This window comes from Sceloporus occidentalis, unplaced genomic scaffold (assembly GCF_023333645.1).
Source record: "Sceloporus occidentalis isolate IW3139 unplaced genomic scaffold, rSceOcc1.0.p SCAF_11, whole genome shotgun sequence".
Lineage (NCBI taxonomy): Eukaryota > Metazoa > Chordata > Lepidosauria > Squamata > Phrynosomatidae > Sceloporus > Sceloporus occidentalis.
In genome coordinates this window covers 14,462,680-14,485,570 of record NW_028316991.1, presented here as the reverse complement: position 1 = coordinate 14,485,570, position 22,891 = coordinate 14,462,680, and the positions used below count along the sequence as shown (strand labels likewise).

Genomic DNA, 22,891 nt, shown 5'->3' with positions numbered 1-22,891 from the left:
GCATTTCTAAAAATGCATTGTTCCTGTGAGTGAGGTTTTAATAAATTATAAATATTTTAAACTTTAACAGTGTTGCACTATTATATCAAATTTGAACAAGTACTCCAAGAGGCCAGAATCATGCAGACAGATTAGCGAAGAAAGAGAGGTGCAGAAACGCTTCTCTTTCTCCTTGAATCCATCTGCATTATTTTAGCCTCTCGGAGTACTTCTGTAAAAGGACAGAGCCATGGAGAAAGCCTTTTGCAGAAGTGCTTCTGGAGGCCTAGTTCACAGAGAAGTAGAGGAAGAAAGAAGACACAGGGAGAAGGGGATGAAGAAAGGAGACAGAAGAACAAGAAAAGGCAAGAAAATAAACAAAGCCACAAGGAAACAGGGACATTGAAGCAGTCAGAGAGTGTGAATGAAAGTGTGAAAGAGAGAGGGAGAGAGTGAATGAGGGTCACAACAAATTTCATTTCCAAATGGAATTGCATCTGAACCGAAAAGGCAGGAAACAAAATTTGTTGTTCCAAAATAAATTGGCCACAAATCATTTTGGTCCATTAAGTCTAATTATTATAATTTAAAGATTTATATTAAGTAGTGCATAACACAACAATTTGGAAGAAAGGTATGGAGGGCAGGAGTAAAAAGGGTAAGTAAGGTACATGCAGAATATATTGTTAAAAAAATAAATCTTTGAGATAGACATGGTATTTTACTTCTGTATTATCCATGCGCCTATGCACATATATAATACAAATAAAACAGTAAGATAGACATTCAGGAAATATATATTGTTTTCATTTATCCTTACATAGGAATTGTAAATTTTACTATAATGTAATGCACTGTACTCAAATAAGGAATAGTTCTACTTTTATATCTGAAACACTGAAACATTGGACTACTTGAACTAACTGACTGTGCTAGTAATGGGATGAAAGCTGACACTTTCCTTGCACTGGCACACTATTTCCAGTGCCATTCATCTACATCAAACTATATATATATATATATATATATATATATATATATATATAGGGTTTGTTGTCTATGATATATATTTTTTTTATATCAGTGATTCAAGAGAATTGTTAGGGAGTGAATCACATGTGAATATATATATAGCTGTGAGTACAGAGACACCGTTAAGTCCTTCACATCGTATTGTTCTGACATAAGAGACTGGAATTAGAAACATGTTCTCTATCACGATGTTTTCCTCTTATAGTGTTCTAAAGGCCAAGTTAGATCAATGATACAGGGGTTTACTCTTTCCACAGAACTAGATAAACTTGGCAGGACTTGTCTATTCATATGGAGAAATACCAACCGCATGAGCGCCTTTCTATTTAAAGCACATTATTAAAAAAAAGCGAAAAAATATATAGGAGAAAGGGGTGCTGATATTAACCTCATCATGTATGGTTAAACATCTTGCAAGCCCCTTCTATAGCGCTGTTTCTTTTTTCTTCCCTGCATCTAATCACGGTATTACTATCACATAGCTTACAATAGCCCATTGAAGTATTCAGACTGAACTTATTCCCGGTGGTTTGCTTGTAGATCAAAGGAAACATGTGTAAAGCCACCCCAACATCCCATAGCGTTATGTTAAACAAAAACAAGTTACACTATGGCCGTGATACAAAGAAGGAAGGTAAATACAAAGGGCCATTTATCAGAGGCTGACTGTAAAGGGGAAGTATAGAGTTACAGAACTTCCACAAAGTTTTCATGTGTTTAGAGCCTTTGATTCATTCTTAGGTACCTATGAAATGTATGCATTCCAGATCGTACCGTAAACCAAGGTGATAATTCTGCTTCGGTATTTTATATGGAAGTCTTCAGAGCTTGTGGAAGCCTGACTGCTATTAAATCACGTATTAAAGGGGATTTCTACTATTGTTGTCTTACTAATATCAGATTAAAAATACATTTTCACAAATATTGTGCCATTTTCTTTTTTTAAAAACAGTGCTTGTTTTTGTGTATTATAATTTTTTGAGACAGTAGCATATTAGCAATTTGTATGAGTTATTGTTCTGTTATCTGAGCCCAATCTACTAGACAAACCCCTTTACTCCTTATTATACTGCCTGTGGGAATTAATAGAATGGCTCAGTCTTAATCATCTGGCTGACCAAAAATGACAAAAAGAAAGTCAATAGAGGAACTGACTTTATTAGCATTGCCATAAAGCATCAGTGCGGTGTATTAGCTGGGAAAGTCATAGAACAATGGCAGCCTCCAGGTCTGCAAATAAAGAAAATGAGGTAAAACCAGGTTTTTGTCAATGTTAATCTACATTAGTGTATATAGCACTGTATATTATGCTCAAGGAGGAAAATATTTTTCTTCCACGGAACTTCCCATTTAAATTACAGACTTACGGGAGACGTTCAAATGTTCTTGATTGCCTCCATATTGACAACACAGCAATAAGTGGAGATGAAAGTAGTATACAAAACCATATTTCTAGGGGTCAAGCATCAACTTTGGATCAGGACAAATTATACCCAACGATGCAAGTGACGGTCATACTTAAGTAACCCTACCTTTTTCTAGGCTCTCATAATTATAAGACTACAGGCAATAAGTCGTGGTGGGTCATCATGCCATTAAAGGTCAATGAAACTAAACATTGTATTTCTTAACTTCTGGTTCTCATGCCGTGTCTACTTGAACCTAGTAGAATAATGGACTGTCAATTAAACATTTTACTTGTCATTCTTTATCTCTATCTTTCATTTCCATTAAACTATAAACTGGTTTTGTTTTCTTGAGACCTTTGTAGTTATTAACATCAGCATCCCCTGAATTATATAAGATTGATTGTCAAGACCAATCTTCGCGATCTAGCAGCTTGGAGTAAGGAGCTTTTCTAACTAAAATCTTCAAAAATGTCATTTGTTAAGAGGTCTCACATCTGAAAAGTCATTTCAACGCACAAGACTGAGGATTAGTATATAAAAGAGCTATTAAACATTAAGAACTGATTGGATGATGCGTTCCCGTGACCCCTAAAAACGAACATGATGCAATCGGAGGAAATGAAGGGTACTGGGTCCATTTTCCTCATACTGGGCTTCCCAGCCACGGAATGCTAATATCAGACTAATATAAAACCAGAAGGATCGTCAGATCAGACATTTGCATAGCTGTTAGTTAAGAATGATTAAGATATCAAAAGCTTTTTGATCTTTATGCTTGAAATTAATAACATACTTCTCACCGTTTTCAGATTATTAATGCTGGAACCTGATATCTAAAATTAAGCTTAACGAAATCACATTAAACATTGTTTTCTTCACGTTCAAAAGGCAGCCCTGTTCTAATGCTAACACACCCGGAGACTCCGGCGCAAATCCAGTTAGGGCAAATTTCCATGAACATAATCGTAGGTAGATAACATATACAGTTTAAGAGTATGGCCTTTTTTGCAATTCTGGAGTAATCACCATGGAAACCACCATTTAGCTTCTGCTAATGGCTCCATATTTATCACTCTGCACTGACAAATATGGCCTAATGTCTTATGGGATAAAGATACTCACCTATTGCATAGAAGACCCCTCTTATTCTCTCTTATATATTTACTAAACATTTGGCTTTTTTATTTTTTTATGTTTACAGTATATGGTCCTGCTAGTAATAAGAGAGAGGTATTTGCTCTGCACCATCCTTCGAGACTAAAGAGTCGAAAAATACATAAATAAATATAAATCACAGAAAACCTTTAAGTACAAAAACTGTTTGTGTTAATATAGATTAGCGTACATGGAATCAACATACCAAAGTGCTGCTATCATTAGTTAGATCCATCTTGCCAGCAAATGGACCCCATGTCGTTCCAACAGGAAGCTGCTGTCGGCTCTGAATCTTGGGTTCGCCGTCTTTCTGGAAAACTTTCAACTCCCCTGCAGAGAAAGAAAACAAGACTTGCTGAATAGTCTCACTAATGGCATAGCAACGGCCACATCAAACCCTGCGTTCTACAGCCACTTATATCGCGCAAGTCCATGGCATTACAATAAATGGCGCCGCTGCACCTGTTCTACTGAGCTTAACACTAATTGCAACATTAGAAACTTCTTATGATCCTTGATCCCTAGCCAGAAATCATTTTTTATATCAGATAACATTTTATCTCATTTGTAACTTTTCACGGGAATGCTTAATTGTCATGGGACACAAACGCAGACACTGATAGGCTGTTGGCGTTGAAAAAAATATAAAAGTTTCTGTGTTGCTTTAGTGTTAGAAAACTTTTGCTTAACTTGCTAAAGAGTTTTAATTAACGCCTTAAGGACAATGGGCGGTCCCTAAATCCATTGAAAACAATGCATTTTGAGCCAATACATGTACAGGCTTTGTCATTAGACATATCACACCCAAATTTACACGTACATTAAAAAATGGTCAATGTTTAGTTTTTTTTTAAAAATCCAGCTACTTAAATGTTGGAAAAACCAATTTCGATTTCTAGCAGGGAGACGACTTGGGTGAACACTTTTTTAGAGATGTTATAGGATATCCATGTCTTTCCATGAGCACTACAAGAAACCTCACGCAGTGCTGAGTGACAGCCTGGATTGAGGTGACGTGGTACCTTTTCCATCAGAAATTCAACACCCTGCCAATGCAGACATTCCCCCCAAGACACTAAAAACCAGTAAAGATACCACCGATTTGTAGATGTAATAAAAAGCCCCACTGGGCTCTCCTAGACATATGACAAACCCACGGGCCAGATAAAGTTTAAGGGCAGACTAGATGGGCCAAATCGTTCTGATGTGCTGTCACTGCCAATTCTATGGCCAAACATAATTTCATATCTAAATCTAGAAAGAAAAAAAAAACAGGGTTCCGTTATTTTTCTGAAATCAATTCCATTCATTGTTTAAAGTCTGAAAGAAAGTAATATTTTATGGAAAACCAACTGTGTACGGAGGAGATTAAACCACCTAATAAAAGACAAGAGACTTGATAACATGAGTGGCTGACATCATTCAAAGCACAGTTATCTCTTCTATTCCCGTCTCCTTGTTCTTTGGGTACAAGTAAGCGAATGTGATTTCATCAGGGAAATGTCCAAACTTACATGTGTGATTCTCCGTAGTTTATAATTTGGCTGGGGGTAAGTTTACGTTACAGGGTATTGTTTGGCTAATTATCCTGGTGATTATCTGTTCATGTCAGCTTAGGATATGATCACAACCGAGCGCTGCATTTTACTGGAGTGACTGCATGCATTGACAGACATCGGTCTGTCTCTTAGAAAATGGGTTTGTGTTTCAGTGCTAAGCAGACGCTACTCATCCATTGTGAAGTTTCCTCAAGAAAAGGAAGAAAAGCCAAACGGTTTATTAATGCATCACTGTAGGTAAAATGGGTGAGGTTTTGGAGGAAATGGACCATGAATAGGAACATGGACTGAGCCTCCAAACCTCTGGCGTAATGAGCTGTGACAGTTTATTGGGGTTCTCTCCACTGAGTACACGTCACATTACAGATCCCTTGACAAGGGTTGGTTGCATTTGAAGTATTTCAGTTGTCTTTTTCGTGTAACTCAGCTTGAGATACTTAAGCTACACTAATGATGACCCAAAATTAATTTTGTAGCAAGGTGCATTTTTCGAAAGTCAGACCTGTTAATACATCAATGTAAGCCATTAAGTAAACCTCACACCAGGAAAAGTCAAGTTAATTCTATATTCAAACTGGCTTTGTGGCCAATGGACTGGCGGCCAGTATGGCCACATACTTACTGGTACATCTGCCCCAGAGACAAATTGGGCCTTGCAGTGCATGGCCACCGGATGGAAACCCACAGTCACTGCAAAAGTATAGAAAAGTAATGCGCAGCCACATGTATCCAACCAGTGACCGCACATATATCATTTGGTGGCTGCTGGCCTTAAAGGGCCAGGGCACCTTAATTATCCCCAGTCTGGCCCTGGACCCAAACAATGCAAGACAGAGATGGGAATTGGTTAATGCAGCTTTGGCCTAGGCCACGATATGCCACTGCTTAATGTAATTGAGATCTACATAAAACTTGGACCACTGGTGTGACCAAAGGACTGGGTTGGGAACCACTGGCCTACATGATGAAACAAAATAGTATAACGAAAACTAGTGGGTATTTTTAACAGTAGAAATTGTGGATTTGAAATAGCATTTTAGAGTTTAATATCTACTAACCTTCGGGGAACGTACACTTTTTATCTAACATATCACAAATTCCAAAACTGTGGGCAAAATCCTGGTTGAGATTCCAGTTCTAATGTTATTTTACATAACTACAGTAATGGTAATACATTTTTAATGATTGTTAGGTTCCATGAGATAAAGAAATGGAAGCAGTAAATAATAAACAGAAAATATAGTGTTAAGTAATCATTTTTTTACCTCTCCTTTGTACATTGTGGTTACTAATATCAAAGAATAAAATACTTTTCAATTTCATCTTGTGCAACAGTAAAACTGATGTTTTTACATATAAAAAAGCGACAGGGCCTGTGGACATGACAGATTTATCCGATAGCGCTGGAATCATGAAAATCTTTGAAAACCTTTAAAAAATATAATTCAGTTTTCCTTTCTGACAGTGACATTTTTCATTTGAAAAGGGTTCAGCCTCCGTCATACAGTGACTTCTTATCTCTACCTGTGGATTTACAAGCGTCCTCTCTTTAAATGGGTTAAGAAGTAGAAACTTTAGAGCAGATAGTCCCAGATACGCACAGAGAAAAATAAATTTAAAGTACAAACTATATAACAAACAACAACAACCTGGTTTGATAAAATAAGGCTAAGCTATAAATATGTGACTGTACAGAGATTGCAAATGCATTTTTGCGAACCACTGAATATTGCAAATGTTTAGGCATGAAAATACTGATTCTTTGCACCAATATGAAAAGCTGTTCAAAAGGCAGGGTTCAAGGAGCTCTGTCCAGGCCCAGATCATTCCTCAAGGGCCCACAGGGACACCCAATGTGTCCAACGGCATGTGTGCCACTGCTTATGTTTAACTCGCTTCGACAAAAACCTACCTGTCGAGTTCTACAACTTCAAAGCTTACATAGAGGAAGGGGGAGATGCTGAGATGGAGGTGGGGAGAGACTGAGATGAAGGTAGGCAGAGAGAGAATGGGCTTAGATGGAGTTCAGCAAAAAGAGGAGATGGCTATGATCGATGAAAGTGAAGAGAGGGATAGTGGAGATGGTGCAGGTGTTGAACGACTAAGGATAACCGTGAGGCTGGAAGATTTCCATGTAGGAGTCGCACACCCCTTCAGTTTAAGGCTCAGCAGTCACGCGTAAGGACCTGGATGATTTAAGAACCTGTGGACTTTGAGGGGCAATAAGAACAGGCTTTCCTAGGGCCCCAATAATAACAGAGATAGCCCTGTCAGGAACCCTACTCTAACATAAACATCTTATACGTCTATCTAGATAGGACAATGTTTGGAAAGAGCACTTGGATGTATCCACTGGTCTAATTAATTAGTGGTCAAAGATAGCACTGTTAGTATTGCCGGCAGCTTATCTTATTATGTTGGTTTTGCAAACTTTAGATTCTGTTATTAATCAAAGACTTATGATAGCTATGAAACACACAAAAAAACAATGACTCATTACATTGCACAGAATCACATCTGTTAAGATACAATTTCACCCTAATGGATGCAGTGACCAGATTGCAGATAACCCATTCATGATCAAAAATCTCTTCAAGCTGTCCCTATCTATGTGTTTGGAGCAAATGTCTTGCGCTATTAAAACAGCTTGATATATTGATTTGAAATACAACACAAGTAATACAACCGCTATCATTATAGTGTATACGTTTCTGGCAGGATCATACCATAGTTATGTGTTATTTAGTGCAATAAATGTACAATTATAACTTGAGTGTCCTGATGGACAAAGGTCATGTCAATGGGTCTCCTGCTCCACTGTCCAAAAATGGGGAGGATATCGCAAGTCCCGTCAGGGTATATAGCGAAAGCTCCAGTTCTCGGCAGGTATGAAAATGCTAGTAGAAACAAACAAAGGTCCTTGAACCTGTTAATATACAAGGTCACTCAAGCCCATCAGATGTTAGTGATGTCAACCGTTGCCATTAAATACTTCATTACAACATTGGAAAAAATTGAGTAGCTATTATTATCCATTAATTTTCCTGATAAAACTAGCCCTCCAAGTGCAAAAAAGTGACAGCAACATTGGTGAGTGTTTCGGAACACACAGATAAGTAAAGCCATCTCGGGAATACAGCAGGCAATGCTGCATGATCCTGGCTTAGTAGGATAGCTGGTGGGCAGAAGAAGCCAGGCTGTCAGGGATTGGCAGTGGCACTAAAACTGTCAGCTGCGTCAGGGCTGCCGAAGGCTGCGTATAAGTAATTAAACCGTCTGGAAAGCAAAGCTACTTTAATAAAAAAGAAAGACATTGAACAATGCTAAATACAGTGATTGCAGAGCTCAGGTAAGATTCCTAATGGCACTCGGCAGGGTACCAAAATTACAGCCTCATACCTAATACCTTTCTGCAAGATGTGAAGGGTGCAGCAGGTATGCGTAGCTTTATACTTATAGATGTGGCTTACAGCTGTCACCCAACATTGGCAGTAGCTTAGTTTGCCTTATCACAAATGGCAGTGGTAATATTTAAATAACACAACAGGCTTTAGAAGTTTAAAAATCACTAGTTAAAAAAACAAAACAAGGAAATGTGATACTGGCTTTAATAAGTAAATTTTATAAAGACTCATTATTAAAAATTAGCTGTTATAGGTTATCTATCCGGGGCTGGGAGCCACAAGATGAGAGGCACACTTGAACCGCACAGCAGCAATGTCCCGGTGGACTCTTTGATTCCAGAAGTAGATGTGAAGTCACCGTGAGGCAGGATCTCCGATCCTACCCCAGGCACCAACTGCCCTGCTTATATACATCAGGGTTTAATTACCTGTAGAGATGCGCTAGACTATAGGACTCTTAACTTGGGAAATTACACTTAGTCAATTATTGAATAAGTAACATCTATTCACAGCACCACCATGACCCCGGATCCGAGCTTCGCAGCTACTGTGCTCGAAAAAACGCATGCAAATAAATTGGAAATTTGGTAAATGCCCGAAGGCATGTGTAGTACAATGTAATTTGTTTCTTTACAGTCTATGTAAAGTAAGACAAATAGAAAAAAAATAATAATAAAATGTACCGTGCGTTATCTAAAGTAAAGGTAGCATCTGCACGTTAGATAAAGGATTCTGTTTATGCTGCTTTTATGCCTCTTGAAACAATGTACAGTTAGTTCCACAAAATATATTATTACTCTCATTTGGCAGAGTTAGGCTGACTTATTGGAAAGCCTTTTTTCAGTTTTACTACCTCGATGCTCAAGCCTCAGACAGAAAACACACTAAAGTATGCTTTGAAACATAAACTTGAAATATGACATTTTCTAGTCAAGTACGCCGGTCAAACCCTGATAAATCAGGCTGGCCAAGTAGTGATCTTATCCTTTCTGACTCTCAAATAAATCCAGCCTTGTAAGTTCATGTTGTTGGAAGTTGTCACTAAATGAAATTGTGACCTTATCCGATGTGTGAACTTATCCTGCAGACAGCCACATTTATTGTAAAGATTACAGAACGGAGTAAAAAAATACTATGGATAATTGTGATCTCACCCATTTGCAATGGTAACGGATGACAAATTTGTGATGTTTCATTAATGATGTTTGGCTCATCGGTAACCATTCAGGGGAAGAATGTTATGAAATGGGTTGAGTATCCGTTTTTTACAAAATGCTTGGGACTAGAAGTATTTTGGATAGGGGATAATTTCGGTAATAGTAGTGGATCGAAAGATAGAATTCGCTTCAAAGATCTGTATTAAAAAAATATTAATTGTACTCTCTAGTATGATGAGAAAAAACATCAGCAGATCTCTCATTATATTATAAGATAATATTATATGTAAGAACCTTTTAGAAGCTTTCTCAGTTTCTATGGCAACAATTTGTCACATGGTAATAAAATGTCCCTGGCAAAAATTATGAGTGAGACAAAAATATTAAATTTTGCTTTAAAGAGTTAATTGTAGGAAGGATTTTGGCATTTAATAGCAATCAGGTGAAACAGTGTCTTCGACACAAAGGGTGTTGATGCAAAGGCTTATAGTTTACATTGTGTATAAAATAGAAACCCAGGTTCTAGGGGCCCAACATCCAATATCCTTTTCTTTTAGAATTTTTCCATAGCCTGGCATTTAAAACTTACAACTCACTTAAAAAAAATAAAATTAAAAAAAATACTAGTTATATGGTGTACAATCCTTTTTTGCACCAGCTCCCAAATTTGTCCTTTGCATCTTTATTCTTCTTCTTGCCTCGTCTTTTCTCGCACAAATGCACATGATACTGAAATGCCAGGGACTTGGCAAGAGCAGGTTGATGATATGAATGAAGAGGGTTTCGCTGATAAGATCATCATCTGCTGCAGGACTCAAGGGCTTGATTCTTTCCTCGGAAGAGGTGCAGCCACCCCTGATAAATGTCCCTTTGTGTGAAGATCTCTTCTGATACATGCAAAAACATTTTGTCCTCCCATCTGTTGGTTTTGTTATATGTTCAGGATAAATATCACACAGTCCAATGCTTTTTTGTGAAGAGCATCTCAAAAAGCCACTAAAAATGCTATGGGTATAAATTGCACACCGTATTCTTATTTTTTTTTAATGAGTATTTGAATGAATTGGCAAACTAATCTAGAATTGGGGCAAGGCTTAACCTATAATACCCCTAAGTTTGTTTTGGGAGACTAATCATTTTGCAGGGTAACAAGAGGAAAATAGGGTAATTAAGTGAACAATCAAATAAGTCATGAGAATACTTGGGAACCTGCCCACCATGCCCAGGCTCCATTCATTACTGCCTACTCCATGTCTACCACAACAACTTCTACCCTAACCAAGCCTGCCTCCTGATCCCAGCCAACCCAGGTATTGATTGAGAGAACAGAACAGGTGGAAACTTGGGTTGGATATGCATACAGTATTTGGTACCTAGACAGGCATAACTGGGGATGTTTCGGGGGGTGGGGGGCCTAACTGCTTTTTAAGTTCCTAAGTTGATTGACAAGCCAGGGATGGTTCTTCTAAACCAAGGGACTAATTGTAGGTTCTCAGGGTTATAATAACACAAGGGGTAGATTTGAATGGGGAACAGGTATAGCTAATCCCTATCAAGACATCAAAAGCGGTCTGGAGAGTTATCAGCTCTGTAAATGAACTGTTCCCCAGATTCTTTTCCTCCATAAGGGATGCAGAGAAGGATGCATGTTATAGCTTTACCAAGAAACCTCTAGATTGTAAGCTCATTTGAGAAGGGCCCTCCTTACCTGTTGTTTCTGTTCTATACTACTTGTTATGTTCTGTTCAACCCTTGTACAGCGCTGTGGAAAATGATGGTGCTACATAAATCAATAAATAATAGCCATAATAATACAACATTTGTATTTTGACAAACTTGTCAATGGTAATGAGCACTTTATAAAGAAACTGAAAATATTGCTTACTATAACAACGCTGAAATATCTTCCTTAATGTGAATGCACATATTTAATTACATAAATTACCAAAAGAAACTGTGTAAAAAAATCACGCGTCAGATTCCAGTTGACCAGGTTAAACAAATCACACACACCTGAAAATCCCTTTCTACATAATAAAATCTCGGGTATCTCACCAATCTCTGAATGGCCTCTAAATTATCGACAGGTCAACTACTTTCTTACAAGTAACCAGCAAGAATAATCTATTGCAGACTATACGCTTGCAATAAAAAAATTAATCTGCTCTGAAATATTTTTCTGCCAAACTCTAAGTAGCACCGCGGTGAAGATTAATGATCTACCTCTGTGTAGCTAAACAGATTTGATTCTTGATGGTAAATCTTGAAGTTCAATAAAAATAAGGTTGTTCAAACTCAGTTCTTTTGTAGTAATGAACATTAAAAAAAAGAAAAGAACATAAATTGGAATGCTAAAAATGCTCTTCTTTTGAAAATAATAATACGTTCTGGTGGGAAGGGGGTTGTTTAAGTAGGTATGATATTTTAAAGATACAACCCTGGTTGCCTCTGTTGACCCCAGGTAGAGGATTCCTGAGATCTGACCAAGTTCATACTCACATCTGGAGATCCAAATACACCAGAGGTATTATAATATGATTACTAAGTATTATGAAATAATAATAATCAAATAAATAATAGAATAATAGATGGTATTTTTTTTATATTTCTACTCTTGGACAAATTATCTTCCACTTTTGGACAGTCATTTCAAATAATTTGGTTTGAATGCGTTGTTTTATATTATTAAATTGTTTATATAAAGAAACCACACACACATGATAGCCTTCCTGTGCCCTACCATTTCTTTGTGTGTACAATGCTTGGCGAGACACCTGAGCCTCTTATGCTTTTGGCACACTAGACATTCAGGCAGTTTAACAAGCACAGAAAGGTTCCGGAGGGATTAGAATGCAGTGAAAGCATGCGCAACATCATGTGTACATGCACAGAACATCCACCAGTTCTCGCTAATACAAGTCGGGAGACAGGTTTTCTAAGCAAAACACGGATTGTGTCTAAAAACAATGCCTTACAAAGTGTGTGTGTCCTCCTTACACTGTCCTCCTAACAAATGTTATGTTGGATGGACAATCGTGATTACTGGTACTGCTACCAGCAATACGTTGCGGCCATGCATTATGCCAGTAGGGTAACATTTCTGCCCCAACAATATGGGTAAATGCCCAAACCCTTCCCCGAAATAACTCTTCAATCGTGTAAAACCATTGATATTTTTTTGCTGGGAAGTTGGAAGTGGAACATCACCTTTAAAAGATCATGCAAAACTCTTACGAGTATGAATTATGCAGTAAACGACTCATATCCAGCATATTGTACAGTATATGACTCAAGATTGTAAGCTTGCGAGCCGGGCTCTCTCCACCTAATGTGTCGGTTTGTCTTAGTCTGTCAATTCTCGTCTTGTCATACCCCTTGAATTTATGTAATGTATTAAGCGCTGCATAAACTGTTGGCGCTATATAAAAAAAAGATAATAATAATAATAAAAAGGGTGTGATATTTCATGATTAAGAACATCTATATAATATACTTCATAAAGTCACTTGAATGACAGATGCAGAATAGTTATTTCACAAGCTCTTGATATTCAACACCATTGCCAGTTCTGCCGATAAATTATTCGAGCGAAATTATAATCAAGAGATTGAATAATGCATACATCTGGAATTTAAAAATGCATTTTTTTGAACATTGTAACCAAACTTTATGAAAACAATACATCTGAAGGTATAGAAAATTAAGATAGGAGTCAGGACTGAAAATAAGAATGACAACGTATGGTGAAAAATACCGTATTCTTTTTTTTAATCCTGTAAATGGTTCCAATTGCGAAAAAGAAGAAGAAAATATGCTAGAAAATGCTACAGTTGAAGGAGAAATGTCACAGCAGTTTGATAAGGGAGCGATGAACTTTTTTCCCCCGGTGAGATTATCAAGGAGAAGTGAACAAAATACATCATTTATAACCCGGAGTTCCAGCATTATCTCTGGGTGAGACACTTGTTTTAAAACACACAGGACCTTTTTTCTCCAGGACCAAAGCTCTCTGTGAGGCTCAGGCTTCTTTTTGCAATCATGAAAGAAAGTTGACACAAACGCAGCCAAAGTTTCCAGGCAACCACGCAATGGGTGGCAAGAAGGCCATTTGTCTACCCTCCAGGTCACCGTAAGCTCAAACGTACAGAAGGAACTGATGAACAGCGTTAGTCTCTTTGATCTCTGATAATATCTTACATCGGCAAAAAGGAATACTAAACATTCTATGCTAAACAGACGTCAGGCTTGCTCCACGGTAACTTAAATTATCCTGGAATTAAAATAAATTCTACGTATAAGAATAGGAGTTTAATCATATACTGAAATGTACATGGTTTTGCGTTTTTTTTGGTCTTGGTAGTGTGACTTCTGATCAGCTTCCTTCAGCCACGTTGTCGGCTGGATAATACTCAGCATGGCCTTCATCGTGATTCAGTTGTTATCCAGGGGATTCTTTAGCCACAAGTTAATTATATCACTATTTATACCCCGCATCTTATTGTCCAGGTTCATAAAAAAACTTTATAATGAGGTTCATTCATAGTCATTTCCCAGCCGCAAACTGAAGAAAAACATGTGCACGAGAAATATAGATAGATGTCTTACTGTTTGATATAAGTTATGATGTTTGTTATATTTAAGTCCACCTTTATGATTTATTTAATCTGTGTGGACCAGCCTTGCCATATGAGCAAAATAGGCAAATAACTGTTTTCTTCCTATATTAAGATGGGGGTATAGTTTGCCCTGGGTGCTACACACCCTAGGACTGGTACTTAAGGCCTACCTGCTGAGATGAAATTTTGGTCCACAGAGAAGCCACACTAGAACAGATCAACAAAAAGAGAATTGACTTTCCTGAGAAGCCTTTTACATATCTAATTAACCACGAATGCTGAGATTTGACGAGCTGTGATACATTAAAACCATGGGCATTTTGTGAAAAATTGATGCTGGAGAATGCTAGGAATGTCCTAGGAAATGAAGAAGAGACAGTTTGCGTCAACAGAAGAATGATAAATCAACACATCTATTCAAGAAAGCCTGGTTTGTTATATACTGTACACACACACACACATATATATATATATATATATATATACACAGTATATAAGTACGTGTCTGTATATATGCAATGTCTGGCCATAGAAGAAAAAACAAAACTAATGAAGGTAAGACTACAACAACTTCTAGCCCGTATTTTTAGTACGGAACATGAGGAGTATAGAACAGCTAATTATAATTAATTATAACTAATTACAATATTATCATATGACATCTATGCTAAGTTTATCTGACATGTTCGATGAGATCAGAGCTAATTTAAAAATATATTTATTGATAAAATGTTCTTAAAATGAATTTGGCAAATTGACTATCCTTCCGCTCATTATTTGTGCGCTTTTACCATGTTTTAGTTATAGGATGGCTATTTTCTAGACATTATGTTTCTATTAATATACGGTATTTAAAGTGAATTAGAAGCAAACATTCTGTTCTAAATGCCTGTACTATTTTGCATTTTAACCAGAATGCATTGTTCCTCTATCAAGAATTTTCAATACGGTGGAATTCACAACATAGTCTATATACAAAATGAAGAAAATTTGGTGCTCTACTGAAGCATTTAATTGTGTGTCTCTTGGCTTCGGTGTACCAACATGCTTTGCGAGGGTTCTGGCCTCTGTGTGTCACAAGCTCTGTATGTACAACTCAAATCCCAGACATTTTTTAATGAGAGGTATGGACTCTGGTAAATCATGAGATGGTTTAAATCCTGATTAAAATTCCACATCAAGCTTAAGATACGCGATGGAAAACTTACAATTGGCATACCCGCAATCATAAAAAGAGCGAAGGCAAGGACCGGTGTACAGCCTTCCAAGCTAATTAACGGTGATGTGAGTATTAGTACCGCTACCAAGCGCTTAACCTTTTGATTGCCAAAGCATTGCAATGCCAATTAAAATAGTTTTATAAAACCAAAGTTTATTGTAAGTTGCTCACGGAATTTTGCAGCACTATGTACTTGTTTCTCAATATTACCCCAAACTCTCTTAAAGCTACTGGCATAATGGGGGGGTCCCCATGGCATCCACAGGCCCCCTGCCCAACACCAGCACCGCCAAACCGCACCCTCCCTCAGTTTCTTTCCGTATACCACCACCTGCCAGACAGCCCCATGAAGATTAAAGGGTCACCTGATGTAGATGCGCGCAGGTCATCTAAAGTTGCAAGACTCCAAGTATTAGTGTAAGTGTGTGGAGTCACGTGACTCCTCTGTGTACACTTCTATTCAGGGGTCCCATTAAGCAGCACTTTCAGGTAGGAGCTTGGGGGGTGGTTGGGGGCCTCCACAGTAAATTATGTAAAAGGGGTCACAACATTTATTGTTATGCCACTGCTTGAAGCTTGCTTTTCTGATCGCTCCAATAAAGGAGTGCGTCCCTTTAAATACCTAGTATTACTGAGATCTGTAAATTCATCCCTGTGATTCTACACAACCACAAAGGCAGATTCCCAGCATTTCTCAGCTCGGTAAGGGTATAATGCAAGGAAATGCAAGGAAATTCAAGGAAACGCAACTAACTTGGGAAATAATAAATATCAGTATTAGCTTTACTTCCTGGTGACGGAAGATCGGGGGAAAAAATCTTGAAAAGAAGCAGAAATCTACTGTAGATTCTCCGTGGATGCATCCGGTACTGTAACACAGGTTACTAGAAATCATTTTTCTTTCTACTCATACAGCTGATTCTAGTCAGTACCGTAGACTTGGCAATAAAATAATTCACAGTAACATGTGAGTAGTGTCTATTAACACACATAAGGAGCCACTCCAGAAACCTGAGTTTCCTCAAATGATCTCTTGGACGTATCATAAATCTTCCTCTTCTGATATAGTTAAGCGACGGAAATTATACTAGTTTAGCTTGCCAATGTGGTCTGTTCACTGAACAGTTGTTCATAGATGAGTTAATTATGGGTGATTTACAGTGAATTGGTCAATTAAACATAACTTTTTGCAGAAGAAACTCATCAAGGGTGGCCATTCATAACACATATTTAATATAAAAAGTGACATGTATCCCCTCTAGATTGTAAGCTTGTGAGCAGGACATCTGCAAAATGATTTCATTTTTTTTTTTCTTTCATAATCAAGAGCTGGACAATTGTAACATACGTAGCAAACAGGTGTATCCGGAAACCAATATAAACCGCCTTTTTAAATTAGGGACTATTCAGCATGAAATAAAAAAAATGAGCACTGTTAGTTGCTATATTATAGGTTAGTGATGTACATCATTTCTTAGACCTTAGAAGGTTTTAGTTTTGAATGCACTCAATGTATGATACAGTAAATGGGAGTATGGCATGGGAGAAACAATCCAGTTCTCTTACATCTAAACTTTTTGTTATCATTACCAAGCTTGGAAAGGGTGTTTTTTGCTCCTGCTTCACAAATCATTTTTAGAAACTCTTACACATAAAGGACTACACCATATGCATGGCCATCAAAATCTAGCATGAGACGGTGAACTTGCTCATGAGCTTCAGCCAACTAAATGGCAAAGCTCAACTACACACTCAAGGTAGCAGCAAGTCCAGTTGTTTTGTGTAGCATCCCCAACAGGAATGATAAAACGTTTCACGGTATAAACTCTGCAGGCCATCTCCGCATAGATAAACAGCCTGAAGCAGAGAGATATTTGCGTCTGATGGTTCCCCGCTGGTCAGCTGCATCCCCTGACCATCAACATTATTGTCTGCGATTTCCTTTCTAGCACAGATCCAATGTAGAAGAGTAAGAGAAGCTCCTGGTCAACAAGGACTGTTCTACAGTTACCCAACCCCACCGGGACAGGATTGGAGACACAGAGTAGGATGCAAATTATCGAAAGAAATATATGATTCAGGGTTGGTGCAAATTGTATATCATGTAGAAATTCCTCTGGACTTCACTTATCTAACAAGTAAAAACCTGGAAAAAATGGAGCAGAAACTCCGGACGCTCTTGATCATCCCTTTAAATATAATGACAATTTATATATATATTGCACATCCCCTAAACTGACATTTTATTGTACACACCAGAAGTAGCTTATAAGTGCTGAATTTCCCAACGCTAAAGAACACAGTACTTCAGAGCTCTGCTTATTCAGGAGTATTATGTTCCGCAGGGAATGTGCTTTTTGTCCAGTTCATTTCTTTGTCCCACCACAAGCATATTACTTTAGATTTTTGTGAGGCCCTAATTATGTTTGTGCCTAAAATTGTATGGGATTTCCATGTATTTTGTGTGTATGCTCTGGAAATTAGAGTAGGATAGGGAGCAGCATTTGGTCCCATGCATGGGTAGCCCTGTTTCCTAAACATGAACAAATCCATTTTTTGTCTCCTATAAAGAGAAGGAAATGGAAATCTCTGTCTACAGATGGCAAGTACATTTTTACATTTGTTTAAATGTCCCAAAAGCTTTTATATGTATGTTTTTTTATATATATGTTTTAAATGTATATGCATCTATACTGTACGTGTCTTAGAGCTGTTTATCTTACTTTTACATTATATTATGTATAACTATTCTAACCTAATTATGACTTCATTTATACCATAAAATATTTAAAAATCCACATCAAATGACTACCATCCCTATGCATGGAAATTTCCCTTGATACAAATTAGGAAGCCATAGTTAACAGTCTAAACTTGCATCATTAAGAATTTTGATGAATCACATGGGAGCAATTACAGTTACCAGTTTTTAAAATGCAAACTGTACAGCTCTCTCTATATATGCAACGCTTTGGGGAGAACTTCGTGAATTCTTCCTTAAAAACCAAGATCAAGCCTTTAGGTGCTAGAGAGTTGCTTTAATTGGCATGTACAGGGTTAAAGGCTGGTATTATGACACCACTATACCATTTCAGTCTATTATAAAGATTTCCCAAATGGTACCAGGACTTTACATTTTTGAGGTTTCTCAGTGCTTACATGAGCCTCTAGCTGGGATTCATGGGAAGACATTGATGTCCTTCATCCACAACCCTTGCCAGACTGTCCCTAAAGGCAACAAGGTTGTTGACCTAAGACAGTGGCCCTGCTGCTAATCATTATCAAAACAATAACAGAATTTGGCTATTCACACAAGATCAGCATAATGGTCCCAGTACATAAAAGGGTTAAAACAGATGCCTTAAAGTTACCACCAAAGTACTTTAAAGTAACGGGATCTTAACCTGGAGTCATCCTTCAAGACATTTTTATTTTGACTCACTTTGACTGCTCATCAGCATTTCCCTAGAGGTCCTCTGAGTTGACTTTATTCTTGATGCAGATGTGTAGCTTAAGACCCAAATCAGATAAAACATATTTACATATTTATAAAGCTTCTTATAAAAAATCTCGTTCCTGCCGCCGCTCCTATATATAGTTCTTTCAGTGTATTTTGTGTGCACACGCACTCCGGTGTTCCGTTCCCTACCGATTTATTGCATAACATGATTTCAATGTAAATGCCGTTCTTCTTCGTATAATCAAGCCAGTTCAGGAACCCTTTTTTTTTTTTTTGCTGGGATAGCTTAAATCTAAACACACTCGAGCAGTGGGCTACACTGGAGTAAGATTCCCTCGAAAAAGGGAAGAAAAAAAAAGTAAAAAAATCCTAACACAACAATACCAATGAAAAAAAAAATTTGAACAGTTTCTGCAGAAAGATGGTCTGTCTCCAAATCCTTGTGCCCTATCAGACAAATTAAAGCAAATCAAGCATGAAATGAAGCAGAAGAGCCCCGAGATAAGGCTCCTTTAAGTCGTTTACAGATTAGTATAGAGAGAGGTGCATCTGGTTTCTGGCAGGGGAAGAGGCCAGTTTCTCATCTCACAATAGAAGTCTCTGTATAGGATTACCTCTCTTGTCAATGACAAGGGAAAAGGCGCCTGCAAAATGTCTCTAACTAACTTCTTAATGTTCCCATCTACGGGCCCCTTATTTAAGTATTAACCGTTACATGGACGGAAATAAACGTTGATAAAAATAAATGATATATAGATAAAAAAAATTAAAAAAAATAAACAGAAAAATAAAATAAGACACCAGCCTGATTTATGGACTGGTTAAGTGCTGATAAAATGGCAGTGGTTTTGCTCACAGCAGATGAGTCCTGCTCTTATCGGGGGGGGAAAAAAGGGCTTTGCGCTTCTCAAATCTGCAGATAAGTTTCCAACTGGAATTAGTGACGCAGTCGGACACACTGTGCGGTGCTGGTTGGACTGGTACTTGAACAGAAGCTAAAGGATGCTGTTGCGTTATCTGATGGGATGTTGCTGATGTAAAACGAGAGCCAATTTTTAATTGAAATTGGCATCCCTTTCGTGGATTGGAGGCTGGACTGGTTCTTCACTAAAGAGAGCACACGGGATTTACATCTTATCTGTTAAAATTCGGCAGCTATAAATTGGAGGACTTTTATGTGGAATAAGTGAATTTCCTGGTGCTTTGGGTCCTGTTTGTTGCTCTCGGTAGATCTGGCACGGTTATATCTACCTTGGAAATAAGGACAAAGATTGCTGGTAGAACTGCTGATTCTTCCATTATTGTGATGTGATTTGCTGTAACAGGTTGAAGCTAAATAATAACAGACTGGAGCAGAAATCACCTGATCCTTACACAAGATTATGATTGGGGTTTTTTAACCATTTAAACCCTGGAATGTGCTTTCCTCATAGGGTTAAGCATTTTGTTTGTTTGTTTGTTTTTTGTTTAAAGGCAATGCTTTTCTTATTTTTTCTACAGATAAAATCCTGGTTCATGAGCCATGAAGACATCTCTGGAAAGGAAGGGTTAAATGAAAAGACATTTCAATTGTACAGCCAGGCTAGGAGGAATCCATTGGTTATGATCTTCGGATGCAGATGTGTTTGCGTGGCGTTGACATTTCAAGAGCTGCGTACATTGTCAGTGTAGATATTCAGAGCTACAGTTATTGTGCTGGCATATCCAGGTTACATAGCTGTGCATCAGCTGTGACATAAGACTTTCCTGTTTAATACAAATTAGATGTAGACAAGGGTGTGATAGAGATAAGCATATTAATACAATGTTGGCTGGATCTAAAAAAAAAATAAGTAAATGGATCTCCTGGAACTGATTTGTCCCTCTTTTAACTTAAGCTATATACACACATAGGTCCTACAACACATGTTAAGGTTCCAAGGCAGTTTTTCCCTTTGTGCCGGACTAAGCCTTTACATATTTACTATGCCAATCTTACTTAAAGTCTAATTAAGATTCCATTCAAAAAGTTAACAACCCTAATATTTAGCATCACACTGACTGGAAACATGACCTGTCTGGGAAAGACATCCTAACACAAGGACATCTTTTTCCAGTCTAACCAACTGAACCCACCATGCCTGGCCCAAGGAGGTAAAGAGATCACAAGTGGTGTTTTTTGGAGCAAAGCCATCAAATACAGGATAGTTTCATTAAAACAACTATAGATTACCCCTCGTGCTCCAGACTCCCTGGTGTCTAGTGGGGGCAGCCGGTAGATATCTCCACGATGCGCATAGACAACCTCTGCTATGACGGCGCGCCAAAAGGTCATGTCATGCCGGTGCTCCGTCATAGAAGTCCCAGAGGAAGTGCCGGGCTGCAGGGGAGGTTGTCATCATGCAGACGTCCACTGGCTGCCAGAGAGGAGGATCGAGGTCCGCTGCAGTGCTGCGGGGGATCTGGAACTTAGTCTTATAGTCATTTATAGGCACTTGCTCTGAAAAAAACCTTGTTTTATATTCGAGCAAATACGGTAATAATGGGGCAGGGACACATAAGGCCCAATTCAATGACCCATTTATCTACTGCACTAATTCAGAAGAAAAGAACAAGTGCCAAATTCCCCCTTACGAAAAAATTACTGCAGTTTTTCTGAAGTAAATCTGCAGTTTTTTGGACATGAAAAAACTGCAATACTGCACTTTTATTGCACATTTACTGCAGTTGTACTGCATTTGTACTTCACTGTACTGCAGTTTTACTGCAGTTATTTTTGTACGGAAGTACAAATGCAATAAAGCTGCAGTACATTGAAGTACAACTGTAGGTTTGCAATATAAAAAAAAAAAAGTGGTGCAGTAAATGTGCAGTACAGTGAAGTACAAATGCAGTAAAACTGCAGTAAATGTGCAGTAATACTGCAGTAAAAGTGCAGTATTGCAGTTTTTTCATGTCCAAAAAACTGCATTATTACTTCAGAAAAACTGCAGTAATTTTTTGTAAGGGCCACTCCCAGGACACATTGTCAAGTAACATGTTTCATACACACACACTTTTAACGCACGTTACTTAGTATCGCCATAAAATTAATGCTATTATCACTTAAAAATCACTGCTTGTTACATCTCATCAAAGTAAATCTCCGGGCAGCCAGTCAAGATTGCAGTAACTGAATGTTATTCCGATTAATATGGAGACGGGTCATTGAATTGGGCCCAATATTGGTGGAATAAATACATTATACTCTGTGAAGCTCAGCGTACATTCGTACATATCTGTAACCAGTATGACAGGTTAATTCAGAGTTCATCGGCTCATCAGGTTGACTTCATGTTCTTTCTCTTGCTTAAAATGTGTGTTTTCCAAGTAAATTTTACATTTCCTTTTCTCCCAGTTCCCAATGCTCGAGAGGTATTAATGTATTGGCTCGGATATAGGCCACCCCCGTATATAGGCCGCACCCTAAAAGTTTGGTGCTTTTTTAAAGAAAAAGTTTTTTTCTTTAAAAAAGCACCAAAAAAACATGCTGCCACTCTGTCCTCCCTCCCCGAGATATGCTGCCACTCCCCCCCCCCGAGATATGCTACCACTGTCCTCCCTCCCCGAGATATGCTTCCACTGTCCTCCTCACTTACCGGAGCAGACTCCCGGGTGTCTTGCGGGGCCGGCGGGGGACAGCTACGCAATACGCGTATACAACTTCCGGTGCCGGCACATCCAGTGCCGGCACCGGAAGTTGTATACGCGTATTGCGTAGATGTCCCCCGCCGGCCCCGCAAGACACCCGGGAGTCTGCTCCGGTCAGTCGGGGGGGGGGGCAGAGGTAAAACGCATCATGCGGACGGTCCGCACGATGCACTTAGACAACCTCCCGTGCCGGCACCCCCCCCGTGGAAGTGCTGGCAGGGGAGGCTGTCTG

General features: G+C 38.3%; 1 protein-coding gene across 1 annotated transcript in view; it reads right to left on the bottom strand.

The window, feature by feature from the left end:
- LOC149305620 (zinc finger protein ZFPM2-like) overlaps nt 1-22,891 on the bottom strand; it is a 147,827-nt gene that overhangs the window by 97,554 nt on the left and 27,382 nt on the right. Inside the window, exon 4 of the mRNA XM_089477386.1 lies at nt 3,781-3,905. Coding sequence (XP_089333512.1) covers nt 3,781-3,905 — 125 coding nt within the window. The remainder of the gene's footprint in view (nt 1-3,780; nt 3,906-22,891) is intronic.